Source organism: Peromyscus californicus, unplaced genomic scaffold (assembly GCF_007827085.1).
Source record: "Peromyscus californicus insignis strain IS unplaced genomic scaffold, ASM782708v3 Scaffold_7__1_contigs__length_154581171, whole genome shotgun sequence".
Taxonomy (NCBI): Eukaryota; Metazoa; Chordata; class Mammalia; order Rodentia; family Cricetidae; genus Peromyscus; species Peromyscus californicus.
Window position 1 is genome coordinate 148,189,202 of NW_026294595.1, and position 13,983 is coordinate 148,203,184.

The 13,983-nt window shown below is 56.3% G+C and overlaps 1 protein-coding gene across 1 annotated transcript; it reads left to right on the forward strand.

Annotated features, from left to right (window-relative positions):
* Nucleotides 1-827: 827 nt before the first annotated feature.
* On the forward strand, nt 828-13,714 carry Rbm38 (RNA binding motif protein 38). The gene is made up of 4 exons (XM_052725214.1): nt 828-1,204; nt 1,730-1,853; nt 2,336-2,390; nt 12,531-13,714. The coding sequence occupies exons 1-4, from the start codon at nt 974-976 to the stop codon at nt 12,832-12,834; spliced, it is 714 nt and encodes a 237-aa protein (XP_052581174.1). The 5' UTR covers nt 828-973; the 3' UTR covers nt 12,835-13,714.
* Nucleotides 13,715-13,983: the final 269 nt, after the last annotated feature.

A 13,983-nucleotide genomic window follows, 5' to 3' on the forward strand; every position in this document is an offset into this window, starting at 1 on the left:
ACCGCTTGAGTATTAGAATCAGTGCGTCGCCACACTCTGAGATTCACGGCTCTTCGACAAGGGGCCCCACGTTGGTATTTGCACTGGGCCAGAAGAGTTCTCTGCAGGCTGGCACCCCCAGCCTTGGCCCCCTTTCTACACATGGCATGCTATGCTCTCTGCTTGTTTTCCTGCTACAGGAGTCTCCATGCTAGTGAAAAGGGAGCCCAGCCGCCTCTGCTCTTAGCCTCCATCAGGCTGTGACACATTCACTGTGGATTAGCCCTCATTTCCACAAAGGCACTAGGGTCCCAGGGGTACGCTTCTGCTGAAGATCCAGCATAAAGTGTCTGACACCCCAGGTCCCCAAAAGTATTTATGATGCGAATTATGTCTATATACACGGCAAAATCCACTTTGCATTTACTTTTTTTTTTTTTAATAGAGTCTCATTTAGCCCAGCTGGCCTCAAACTTACTACATAGTGGCCTTGAACTTCTGATCCTCCTTCCTCCCCTTCCTGAGTGCTGGGTTTACAGGTGTGTGCCACCAGCCAGGTTTACGTGATGCTGAGATCAAACGCAAGGTTTCGCACATGACCAGCTGAGCCACTACTTTGGACCTTTTAACGAGTACGTTGCACCCCTAGTTGCTTCGGCGTAAACCACTAAATGGAATCTGCCGGACCCTGCGCTGGGCGAGACCAGCTGATAGCCGCGAAAACTCAGGAGCTAAGCCGACTCGCCGGCCCCTCGTCCTGGCACGTGGGGCGTGCCTAGAACTACATTTCCCGGCGCCCCCCGCTGTCAGGGGCGTGTCTGAAACGGGGGCGTGGCCGCTGGGCGTGGCCGGCTACAAAGGCGGCCGGCAGCCCGCCGGGCTCAGAGTAGGCGCTTCGCGGCGGACCGGAGAGCGGCGCAGAACGGCGTGGGGGAGTCGGATTCGGCCTACGACGTCCCCGCATGCGCCGGCCGGCTCGGTAGCGGCGGCCCCGATGCTGCTGCAGCCCGCGTGTGCCCCGAGCGTATTCCAGCGGCCGCCCGCCGCCCCCAGCGCCATGCACGGCTCGCAGAAGGACACCACGTTCACCAAGATCTTCGTGGGCGGCCTGCCCTACCACACCACCGACGCATCGCTCAGAAAGTACTTCGAGGGCTTCGGAGACATCGAGGAGGCCGTGGTCATCACCGACCGCCAGACCGGCAAGTCCCGCGGCTACGGCTTCGTGAGTGCCCGCGGCGCGCGCACCTGCCGCCGCCCCTCCCCCACCGCCTCCCAGACCCGCCGCGCGCAGCCAGGACTCCGGGGCTTCCCGGGGCCGTCGGGTCGGCCCTTCCCCCACACTTTCCAGCCTCCCCAAATAAGCGTCAGCTTTAGCACTAGCTACTTGAAGACGGTTTCCCACTTCCTTCCACTCTAGTGTCCCCAAACTTCTCTGAGAAAGTTAACGGTACTTACTCCTGGGCAGAACAGCCTTGGGGGGTGGGGGGGTGCTTCTCTAGGGATTCTCTTTGCTCCACCTCCCAGGGGATTGTTGCTGTCCTTGAAGGCTTGATTTCCCACCACTTGAACTTAGGGGAAGGAGCTGTAATCCAGCAGACTGAGAAGACAGCCCCAAGGGTCCTAAGTACCAGATACCCTCCTGGGAGGAGACCCAGGGATGGGCTGATGCCAGGGCAGGACCCTCTTCCCCTCTGTCCTGCTTCCCTCAACCAGCCACCGAAGCCCCTGACCCTCTGTGTTCCCGCAGGTGACCATGGCGGATCGGGCAGCAGCTGATAGGGCCTGCAAAGACCCCAACCCTATCATCGATGGCCGCAAGGCCAATGTGAACCTGGCCTACCTGGGTGCCAAGCCTAGGAGCCTGCAGACTGGTGAGAGTTGGAGTTTTCTTTCCAGCCCATCTTGTTTCTATATTCAGCCTTGCTCTGTCTGGTGGAATACACTGCCCCCCCTCCCCCTTTGTCCCAGAGTGGCGGCCAGCGATCATGTGCCTGCAGAGCCAGCCTGGGGCAGCCACCCCTAGCTCGGGAGCTTGATTGGCAGTGTGTAGTCCCAGGGATACCGATTCTCAAATGTCTGCCCTGCTGGTGGTGGGGAGGGAAGAAGTCTGTTGCTGACGAGGCTGGAGATTAGGAGTCACCCAGAGAAGCTGCTGCCACCTGTGGACTTCTGTGCTTTGACTGGGTGTTTTGAGAGTTCACGAGCAGGGACAGAGGTGGTGGCTGGGATGGGAGAAGGAAGCTAACTATCGTTTGTGACTAGGGAAGTGTGGCACCTGTGAGTCTGCCTCCCTGTGTGTGGCTCTGGGACCTTACCCAACCTTACAGTGTTCCTAACTGTCCTCTTGTTTTAGGCTTTGCTGTTGGTGTGCAGCAGTTACACCCCACCTTGATCCAGCGTACCTATGGGTGAGTGGATATAGCTGGTGTGGGTGGGAGGGCTTTGAGGTGGGACCGCTGTGGGCCTCTCGGTCTGAGACCTGGAAGGCTGGGGAAATGGCTGTTTTCAGAAACTGGATTGTGCTTTGGAAGTGTGGAGGGAGAGATAAGACCAACTCCATTTCTCTAACTCGAAGCAGGGGTAGCATATGCCTTCCAGCCTGGTGCACACCTTGCCGCACTTCTTCACCTTACCTGTACAGTGCATGTGGGGACAGCTGTTGAGACTCTGAGTCGGGGTTCAGTCCACACCCAGTGCAGGCAGCCCTCCTGAAGTGTCTGCTAAGACGGGGGGCCTGGTGGGCTGGGCTCTTCCGGGGTGCTCTCTGATGTGAGCCGTGAAAGTGGCTACTGTGGGTCTGTCTGTACCAGGTGAGGTTTGATGTTTGTGAATGGCGTAGTAGGCAACTGTCACTAGTTGGCTTTTTGTGTGAGTCACTTGCTCTGTGTCCCAGCTCCTTCCATCCTAAAAAAAGGGACAGGCCTGGCAGCTGCTTAGGGAATGGCGGCTCACACACTTAAGGGACACAAAAGTTAGACCCTGCCACTTGGTTTGGCCACAATCACCTGTTTATCCAGTGTAGACTGGCTGTGAATGGGCCCGGTGGGTGGGAACTCTGACACCCACCCCACTTTGCAATAGCAGGCTTGCCACATTCTGACTGCCAAGATTTTGTCTCAGCTCGGTGGGTGGGGTGGAGTGGGGTGTCTATGGGGGCTGGAGCTGAGCGGTAGAGTGGGGTGTCTGTGGGGGCTGGAGCTGAGCGGTAGAGTGGGGTGTCTGTGGGGGCTGGAGCTGAACTTGGCCAGCACAATGGGTCAGATGCCTGGAAAGGGTGCTGCTTGCCCCTTCTGAGTGCTTGTCCTGTGGGGCAGCACTTTTATTCTCCACAGCGATCCTTGGGATTGGTGTGAACTGAGCAGGGGCATATCTATGGGGAGCTGTGATGTGGGCCCCAGCCTGTTTCCTGTCGTGGTGTCACCGTTCTCCCGGGGAAGTACTTGGGGTGTCACCGTTCTCCCGGGGAAGTACTTGGGGTGCTGCTATGGCCGATGGTGCCAGGTCACTTTTTTGGCCTGGGATCTGTTCTAGCCTGTCTGGAAGGAGTTTGGGAACACCCCAGCCTTGGTATCTTCAAGTTAGCTTCTCCCCTAGCGGCTGTGTGAGGGGGTACCCCTACTTCTGGTAGCGTGCTATGCTCCTGGGCCTGGGTTTCAGGCTGGTGCTAAGCTGAGCTGAGATATGCTCACACAGACAGTTGCTTACTCTGGGACAGGGCCTCCCCACTGGCTCTGACACCTAATGATGACCTTGCAATCTCTAGTGTCTGGCCTCTGTGGCCCTCAAGTCTAGGTTCACAGCCTGTCTGTTACTGTCCGACTGTACCCCCTTTAGTTGCCTTTCCTCATCTGGAAAATAGGGACCCCAGTACTTAAGGATAGCATGCTCTAGTCTCCTGGAAAAGGCCTTCCTCCTGTCCTCATAGATGGCTAGTGACTTACCCGGGGCTGAGGTTTGAACCTGTATACTCAGGGCCACACTTGCTGTCTTTGGGGGCGGGCGTGTTCCAGGAGCCCTGATACTCGGGTGCATCTGACATCGGGCCACAGTGATTTGTAACTAGATTAGTGGACTGGTCATCTAACACTGTGACTACAAAGTGGCCTCACAGTGTTTGTAGGTTGCCAAGGAGTGTAGACCCAAATGGACAGGTGGGCAGAGGGACTGGCCGACCTACATTGCCATTGGTCCTTGGGTTCCTTCGAGGAACATCCCACTGCCTGCCCTTACAGACTCGGGAGTGGTGGTGGTGTGGCCAGGCCTCACTGCCCTCCCAGCCGGGAGGCAGAGTTGGGCTGTCAGCAGCCCCCTTTGTTTTTAAACAATCAGGCCGGCCTGGCTGGGCCTGACTCAGCGGTTGGTTTTGTCAGTCAGCCTTAGTCTGCCCTGGCTGAGGGCCTGGTGGGAGCTGGAACCCTGGCAGTTCAGAGCCTGCAGGCCTGCCTGACTCTTTTTCCTAGGCCTTCTGGGCCCTTGACATTCTGAAGACCCCACAGCCCACCTATAGGCCAAAGCACTGTGGGGTCCTCACCTGTCTGGTCAGAACTACCCATCAGCTTACAAAGACTCTGAGAGAACACAATGCTTTGCTGTTTGCCCAGGTCCCATTTGCTTGCCCCATGCCTGCTTGTTGACCAGACCTATATAGCCTTGATGGCTGGCTGTACAGCCTGTGCCTGTCCATCATGTAACTGTATCTGCGGGCCAAGGCTTAGTATCTGGTGAAGCCTTCCTCAGCCATTGCAGTAGCTTTTGCCAGCCTTCAGGCCTGTGTGGTAGTTCCTGGTGGAGATAAGTGACCCAGGGCCTTCTAGCAAGGGGGGGGGGGCTCTAGTGCAGGGGGGTAGGGAGGGCTGAACAGTTGGAGATCACCCCACCCTGGTTATGTGTTGGTCTAGCTTGTCTGGGCCTCCCAGGGCCAAGAGTGTCTGTCCACATTCAGCCTGAGGCTCACGGAGAGCAGAGATTTGTCTCTGGCCTGGCAGCCCTTGGAACCTCTCCTGAACTATATTTGAAGGGCCTGTTGCTCCAGCAGGCTGCTCTCCGTGTTCTTAAGGGGAACCTTGCTGTGACTAGATGCCCAGGCACTCTGATCCTTTCTCCCCAAAACAGGGCCAGGCCCTAGGGGTTGAGGTCAGGCCAGGGTCCCAAGGCCGCTGGGTGTTAGGCTGCACCTCCGTACAGTAGCAGTGTTGACAGGGCCATGTTCAGGACTAACTGAGCGTGATGTATGGAACATGCTGATCCCAAGGCCATGGAAAGCTTTGGGGTTTCTCCTGGATGATCCCACAACAGGCCCTCAGCTGACCTAAGCTTGGGTCTCCCTAGGGCCACTCAGGCCCTTCCCTCCCTTCCTAGCAACTCTCCACTCATGTGACAGTTTTTGGATGAGTGTGCTCAGGTGCCCGAGACCAACAACAATCGAGGATCGTCCCTCTGGCTTGAGCTTTCCCACAGCCATCATTTTAGAGACTGTTCTCTGTAGCTAGAGTTTTCCTGCCTGACCCACAGTCAGGACAAATCTCTCTCACCCGCCAGTCTCGCAGCCGCTCAGACCCAACCAAGTAAACACAGAGACTTACATTACTTATAAACTGTATGGCCGTGGCAGGCTTCTTGCTAACTGTTCTATCTTAAATTAACCCATTTCTATAAATCTATACCTTGCCACAGGGCTCATGGCTTACCAGTATCTTACATGTTGGTACTCATGGTGGCGGTTGGCAGCGTCTCTCTGTCTCAGCCTTCCACTTCCCAGAATTCTCTTCTCTGCTTGTCCTGCCTATACTTCCTGCCTGGCTACTGGCCAATCAACATTTTATTTATACAGAGTAATATCCACAACAGTTCTCTGTGGGATGGACCTGGTGCCTGCATGGAGATATCTGTCTTGACACCATGTCACTAGGCCTGTGGACTAGGGGGAAGTGATAGGGGGAGTCGTAGTAAGAGTGTGCTGCATTATCAGACTGTTGACTCAGAAGCTGAGTGAGACAGACGTCCCGAACCCAGTGCCCAGTGTGGCAAGGACTGCCTCCAGTTAAGCAGGGTGCTGCTGGGGGTGCGCCTCAGGGGAACGAACACTGCTGTGTGTTGAGTCTGACTACCTTGTTAAGCCGCATGCTGTTACCAGTGTAAAGGAGTCCCATAGGGTCCCACACTGCCAGCCATTTCCTGCATAGACAGTATATCTAGTGGGGGGAGGCTGGGAGGAGGGGTGATCCTGCCCTTCCGAGGGGTTTGTCCTGATTTCACTGAGTGCAGTGGAAGGTGAGGCCAGCGTGAGGCTGCAGCAGAGGCAGGTGTGTGGCAGGCTCTGGTTCAGGAGGCCTGCTGGGGGTGCAGCCGTGAAGCCTTAGAAGTGCTGTAGGCACGGCGCCAGGCCCAGAGCAGCAGGTGCGAGCACGCTCACCCCACCACCTGTGTGTTATCTTGGGGGTGGCCCTACTTGCTTCCCCCATCATCACTTCCTGTTTGGCAGCCTGTCTGGAGGCAGGCGTGGGCTGTCTTGTCTGACCCTCCCAGAGGGCGTGCAGCCTGGCTGCCGCACCTGCTGTTTGTCCCTGCCCGCTGTGACAGAAGCCAGCCTCCGGGGCGTTGGTAGGTTCCTCTCAGAGTAGGGTTATTGCCAGGTGCCCAGGGGACTGCTTCTGAAGCCCGAGGCTAAGGGTCCATGGCTCAGTCTCCAGAAAGGGTTTGTAGAGGCTCGGTTAGCCCCAAAGATGTGTCCATGGCATGGAGGTCCACCAGGTGGCCCACTGGCCCCTTGATGATCTTGGCCCAAGAGTTTAGACATCCCTTGGAACAGTGGCCTTGCTCCCCTACCCCAGCTCTCCTTTGGGCTCAGTGTCAGCTGGGAACTGGCAGGGAGTCTACAGTACTTCTGACCCTCCCTTTGTGCCCGGCCAGGGACCCTAGCTCAACTGGTGTGACCACAGTGCCCCCTGCCAGGAGTCTTGCAGCAAGGGGAGACAGAACCACACAGGATGGTCTGAGAGCTGTAGAGGGAAGGGGACTGTGGGGTGATGAGATGGGAGCAGAGACCAGCAGTGTTTGGGTCCTCTTTTCTGAAACGAGGTCCTGAAGTGCTGGGATCAAAGTCATGCACCATTGCTGCTTCTTTTTTTTTTTTTTTTAAGATAGGCAGGGTCTTACAGCTCAGCGACTGTGAACTCCTGGTTCCCTGCCTCTGCCTCTCGCCTCTCTGGAGTTGAGACCTGAAACTGGCCTTGTGTGTGCTAGATAAGCTCTCTACTCCTGGGCTACATGGCAGTCCCCCTGCTTCCCAAGGGCTGGGATTCAGATTGTTTTGAGGGCATCCCTCAACCGCTGGGTTGAGCCAGAAGGCCTCTCCTTGAGACCACTGCCATCCAGCTTGAGACAGTGGAATCACCTGAACCACTAACCCTGGGGAGAAGGGCTGAGATTACAGAGTGAATAGTAGATGGACTTGACCTTGGAGGAAGAGGTCATCATGATGTACAACTGTGAACATAGCTAGCAGGTGGGATTTGGGCAGATTCATGTGAACCTGCTATTCCCAGGTGGCTCCCACAATGGTGTGTCCTCTCCCTGCCTGAGTTCACCTACTCCCAACGCTCACCCGGCTGTCTGTGAACCCCAGAGAACCTGGTGTCCCCCATCACAGGGGATTCCCAGGAGGCCTGCCAGGCTGCCACACACAAGCCACCACCCCACCCCAAGTCTGGGGCTGCTGGTAAGCTGCCAGATCGCCTCCAGCACTGAGGCATGAGGCCCCCAGGGAGAAAGAAAAAAGTGAAATGGGCTCATTTGCCTTTTTCGTTTTTATTTTCAGTCGTGGCTTCGTGTTCGGGAAATGGGCCCTCCTGGGCTGTGGCCAGCGATTTTTCTGAGAGTTGGGCTTCACACACGGGCCAGAGCTTCTACTGGCACTGCCCCCTTCAGCCCTAGTTAGTAGTGACATGGTAGCTGTGCTCATGGTGAGGAGACGGATGTCTCAAATATCGCTGCAGAGTTCCCACCTCTCTTCTGGGGGCAGCCCAGGAGATGTGACTGTGGCATCCTTAGTTTACCAGTGGGGAAACTGAGACCATGGAAAGCTCAAACGGGCAGGTGAGATCTGGACCCTAGGTCAAGTCAACCAAGTGCTCTTGGCTGTTTATTTGTTATTCAGACTCAGCTGTCAGCCCTGGTGAGCACCCATAGCAGCCCACTCTGGGTACTTCCCTTGGGCCTGGTAGCTCAGGGCTACCCAAAACCATGTACCAGTGGGAAGCTGAGAACCTGAGTCATCCTTCCCCAGCATCACATGGGTCTCCCTAGCAGGAGGGTCCATCCCCAAAGCTCAGGGATTTAGACTCCTTTGGCGGCCTCTAGCCTAGGAACTCTCTCTTTGCTTCTCCACAGGGTTGGAATTAGTTTGTCCCCAGCCACTGGGTTGAGAAAAGGGCAGAAAGTTCCCTGAAAAGGGTGAGGAAATAGAACCCTGGGTATGAGGAGATGCTGGTGTCTGCTCTTAGCCAGGGACTGAACCTGAGAAAGCTAGTGGCAGAACACTCTGGGCTGAGAATGGGAGCCACCCCGGAGAGAGTGGGCCATCCCACCTTTAGGTTTCAGCCCGAAAGACTGGACATCCTGAGCATGAAAGGTCTCTGTTCACTTGCCCCCCCCACCCAACCTTCTGGCCCTGATGCTGCCAGGGTATGGGATTCACAGGGGTGGACATCTAGCATCCCGTGGGCATGTCCTTCTAAGGGCTGTGATAAGGACATCCTTGGACTGCAGCAGGCAGCTGTTGGGGGGACTGAGGGTGGCAGTCAGACTGTCTGCTCTGAACTGGACAGGCAGAGCTGTACCTTCTGTCTCATCTACCCTGTCTGAGGCTGCTGCTCTCTCTGGCTGGGCCTCCTGGCTCCCCCGGGGTGCTCAGGTGTCCTCAGATTCTGTTCTGGGCCCTTGGGGACCCTGGAAGCAAGAAAAGCTCTGCCCAAATAGGGCCATGGAAGTACCTGTGAATTAAAAGATAGGGTGTTTTCATGTGGGAAATAAAAGCGGAGGTGAGAGAGACCCTCAAGACGGTCCTGGGGAGAAGAACCCTTCAGGCTGTGTGCCCCCAGGTGTCAACACCCTGGAGTGGGTGTGGTTCAGGGACAGCAGGAGTCCAGGGTAGAGATTCGAGTGGAGAGGTGGCTGTGGGCTGTCATGTAGGAAGGCACGGGAGCATTTTGGATTTGCTTCTCGGTCCAGTGGGGTAGTACTAGAGGGTTCTGGTTCCTAGGGTGACGTGGTCTTGAAGTCTTTTATGGAGGCACTTTAAGTGGTGTATGAGGGACGTAGTGGGCTAGGCAAGTCGAGTCCGGCTGGCCCAGAAAGGAAGTGGGGGAGACTGACAGCCGCACTGAAGCTTTGAGTGGTGGGTGCAGTGGACATGGAGGGCACTGAGTCCTGCAGGGCCCGTGTTGCTGAGGTGGTGGGTTGGGAGGCAGGTGCCCTTGCTAGGCCGGGCATGATAGTGGATGAGTAGTGGCTGCATTTGAGTCTGAGCAGCACTGGGGACATCTCTGGACACACGGCACTTCCAGGTTGCAGGCAGGTGTGGCTGGGACCTGCAGCAATGTACATCCTGGGACCAGGGCTGCCCTTGGACAGGGCACAGGGCTAGAACCCTGGTGGGTTTTAAGTAGATTGTGACTTGTGTGCCAGAGTGTTATCTGGCGTGCAGGCTCCTCTGTCCTAGCTGCTGCTCCTTGGGGCCTGGATGCTTGTGGTGATGGCCAGCATGTGGAGGCTTTGTGCTGCCCATGTGTACCACCACTGTGAGTCTGGTTCTCCACTGTGTGCATGCGGCATTTGGAGCTGGATAATGCTCTGTTCTAGGAACTGCCCCGGGTGTTTAGGATGTTGGCCGTGTTCCCCTCTACCATGAGGTGTCAGTAGATCCTGCAGAAAGGTGTCCACAAGTGATTGTTTAGAACTGTGGTTCCAGTGGAGTGTGGCATAGGTGGGTGACTTGGTGGGTCACTCAGGTTTCTGCGCCTCTTTCACCTGTCCTGTGCCTTGGACAGGCATGGTGTCAGCCACTATATTAGTGCCTGGCAGAGACCTCAAGGGAAGCACAGGTGGAGGCAGAGACATGGGTGACCCTGAGCATTTAGGACATAGAGGATTGGGCAGGTCCTCCAGCTGGGCAGAGCAGAAAGCCAGTCCCTGCTGTAGGCATATGTCCTTGCATGGGGCTGTGGGTTGGCTTTGCAGGGAGCCTCAGTGTTAGCAAATGCCACATAGCCTAAAGGGATTGGGTCAGGGTGTCCCACCCATGTTTAGGGAAGTTCAGAGCATAACACTCTCAGAACCTCAGTGTTTGAGTCCCAGGGGCCAGGTGGGGCTCCCCATCCCACACCCAGGTAGGGATACCCACATAGGCTTTGCTGCTCTAGGAAGGCCTCAGTCTTGCCTGGTGAGCAGGCATCCAGCAGCACCCTCTACCAGAGCTCTGGTTTTAGGAGGGTCAGGCCAGACTTGGGGACAGTACAGGAAATGGCCCTGGACCCCAAACTGAGGCAGGTGCAGGAGTGTTGGGTGCATGGGTCTGCTCTGTGGAGGTTTTGGTCTCAGCAAGGGCTTAGGGATCTGGTGGGCCAGCTGAGTGGTGATGGGGAGGCTGAGGAGGAGGAGCCCTGCCTCCCAGGCCTGTCCTGCCTACTCCTGCCTGGGCAGCCTCCCCTGAGCTCTGGTTTCTGTCTCCCTCTTCCTGCAGAGCCCAGCCATGTGTTCTGCCCATGGCTGTGTGCTGGCAGGAATCTGAGGGGGTATCATCAGCCCAGAGTGAGGGTTTAAATCCACATCAGAGCCATTCCAATCAAGGAGGTAGGGCAGACACCTACTTGGGGCTCCTGCCAAAGGCTGATTGGCCTCACAGCTGCAGTTAGTTGCCGTGTATGTAGCATATAGGATGCCAACCATTGCTGGTGAATGGTGTCCTGGCAACATCTGGTCAGCTGCCCCTGCCCTTTGAAAACGGAGAGGGCACTGGGTGCAGAAGTTCTCCCCTGTGTCAGCTCTGCCTCCTTGCATGCACTCCAGCGGCTTTCCTAGCGCTGCCCTGGCCTTGCCTAGGTCCCTTTGGTCCCTGTGCTGTCAGATGCTGCCGTTGGGGCTGGGGAGGTGGCTCAGGAGGTAAGTGCTTGCTGCACCAGTGTCATGGCCACAGGTCAGATCCCATGGCGGTCTACCTGTAATCCCAGCATGCAAAAGACAGATGGGGTCCTGGGAGCGAGACCAGAGAATCTATGAGGCCTGGGTTCAAGTGAGAGACCCTACCTCAATATATAAGGTGGAGAGTGACCCAGGAAGACACCCTGGCATCCATCTGTGGCCTGTCTTCACACATACATTACTCGAATTCATTGATAGACTCGCTGCCACCCACTGTCCATGGCTGGCCAATCAATGCTCAACCACACAGAAGCCACATGTCACCTGTCCATGAGGCAGGTGCTGGGATGCTGCTCTGTTGCTCGTGATTAGAGCTCTTTTTTTTTTTTTTTTTTTTTTTTTGAGACAGGGTTTCTCTATATAATAGTCCTGGCACTCACTGTGTAGCTCAGGCTGGCCTTGAACTCACAGAGATCCTGCCTGCCTCTGCCTTCTGAGTACTGGGATTAAAGGGGTGCACCACCACCACCAGCTGACTAGAACTCTTTTTAGTCATGCACATGTGCTCTTCAGCCTTCCAAAGACTTCTGACCCAAGTAGACCCCATCTCTTCCCTCTGTCTCTACTGGGCGTTCTCTGGGTGCCCTTGGGAAGCTCTCATCTCTTGGATCTGTGCGTGTTAGGTGTTCTCGGCCTGGAGTCTGTGCACCTCATCTATGAGTTTTCTTTCAAAGGTGTTACTATGGGCAATGGCCTGGCTTGGGGTGGGGTTGTATGCCTCCTGACTTTAAAATGGGTGTGTTGGTGGGACAGTAGATACAAACTCAGGAGCATCTTGTTACTTAGCAGGGTGCGAGCCGAGCTCATCAGCAGCCCTGTGCGCCCTCCATCCTGCAGTGGGTGCACCTCTCTGTCCATCACCCGTGTGTGCCTGCAGTGGGTGTACCTGCAACCCTGCTGTTCAGTCTCCCCTGGCAAGAGTTTAGTAAGGACGCCAGGAGTGAGGAGCATCCTGCTGTCTTAAGGAGCATGGGCAAGTTTTCCCACAGGCCTTGAGCTCTGCCAGCTTCCGCCTCCTCACAGTCTTGAGATTGCCAGTTTAAACAAAGGCCACATGTTTATACATTGTACAGTGCGTCCTGTGGGAGATAGATGAGAGGGTGGTTCTAGTCCGAAGAGGAGGCTCCTGTGAAAACAGGCGTTAGTGGCCTGTGGAGCGATGGTACTGCCTGTGTAAAGGCCCTGGGGTCCAAGTACACCTGCCATGATGTTGCTGCAGCTGTTTTGTAGATGGGGTTGCAGCCGAGGGCAGAGCACAGATCTCTTGGCTCTCCATAGCCCTGGCCTCCCCCACTCTGCTGCCATCCTGTTCCTTTCTGCCTACAGCCCCTAACACTCTGCTTGGCCCACAGGCTGACTCCCCACTACATCTACCCGCCAGCCATTGTGCAGCCCAGCGTGGTGATACCCGCCACCCCTGTCCCATCACTGTCCTCGCCCTACCTTGAGTATACACCAAGCAGCCCAGCCTATGCCCAGTACCCTCCAGCTGCCTACGACCAGTACCCGTACGCCGCCTCACCTGCCACAGCCACCAGCTTCGTGGGCTACGGCTACCCAGCTGCCATGCCTCCAGCCTTGTCTGCCGCTGCGCCTGCGGGCACCACCTTCGTGCAGTACCAGGCGCCTCAGCTACAGCCCGACAGGATGCAGTGAGGCGCGTCCTGCCTAGGGCCACAGCCACCGCCTGCCAGCCTCAGGAGCCACCAGCACTTGGGTCTCCTCAGGCCCCTGGGCCCACCTGCCGAGGGCCCCAGACAGCTTCTTCTCCAGCCAGGCCCTGCTGTGCCTTGAGGAAGGACATGAGAAGTAAGGGTACACTCTTGGGAACCTCTGCAGCCACTCCATGCCAGGTGCCTTACTCTGGGACGTGTGCAGTCCTCCACCTTCCTCTTTGGGAACCCCGCCCATTGCCCCTCAGTCGAAGCACTGTGCCATGTCCTGTTGGGATTCTTCTGCTATGAAGGCAAGACCATCATCATCAAGAACCCCAAACCTGTTTTTTACTTAGAGACTGGCTTTGGTCGATAGTTCCCCTGTGGAGACAATGACAGTATTTCTCTGTGACAGTGTCACTGATGGGATGCCTGGAGCTACCCCTCCCCCGTGGGGCGACCATCACCAGAACGCAGCCCTGCAGGGCCCTGGGTTCCTGTCTGTCTGATGCTGCCCACCTCACCTGCAGAGGTGCCCATCAGGGCGAATTCTCAGGTGTCTGTTGCTGTGCCATTGAGGCCTTCTTCCTGGCCCTGCACCCTCCCTCCTGTTGTTACCTGTGTGCCAGTCTGGGAGCATGACCTGGCTGCACAGAGGGGAAGTCCAGCCCACGTCTGGGAGGGGTGCGGTGGGCATCTCTGGCAGCGTAGGCTGCCCGCAGGCTGGGCAGTGGGTCCCTCCACACCTACCTCAGGGAGCCAGTGTGAAGGCACTCAGCAGCATGCCTGCTACTCAAGCCAGGAGAACAGAGGGAGTAATGTTATAATAATATTTTTATTAGAATGTTCTGATTATAAAAATAAAACCTGTTTTCTTTAAAGAGAAAGTTGGTCAGAGGTTTTTCTCTCAGTGGTCATGGTGGTCTTGTGCTCAGGGTTTCTCCTGTTTATCAAACCCTTATCCTGCTTCAGCCTCTGCTGGCCTCTACAAGCTTCAGTGACGAGCAGGGCCTGCCCCACTATTGTCCAGCAGTCTGAACCGGACGACTCCAGCCGCCACAAGGTAGGTGCGGCCAGTCTGGCCAGGGTCACCTTTGACCCTAATACTCAAACCTGTAGAAGTAGAAGTGGACCTGGGCTGCTTTCTTGC

Excerpts from the sequence above, each read along its gene's own strand:
- Rbm38 (XM_052725214.1), top strand. The coding sequence starts at position 974 with ATGCTGCTGCAGCCCGCGTGTGCCCCGAGCGTATTCCAGCGGCCGCCC. Across the intron at positions 1,854-2,335 it reads GCCTAGGAGCCTGCAGACTG|GCTTTGCTGTTGGTGTGCAG; the intron begins GTGAGAGTTGGA and ends CTCTTGTTTTAG. Across the intron at positions 2,391-12,530 it reads TTGATCCAGCGTACCTATGG|GCTGACTCCCCACTACATCT; the intron begins GTGAGTGGATAT and ends CTTGGCCCACAG.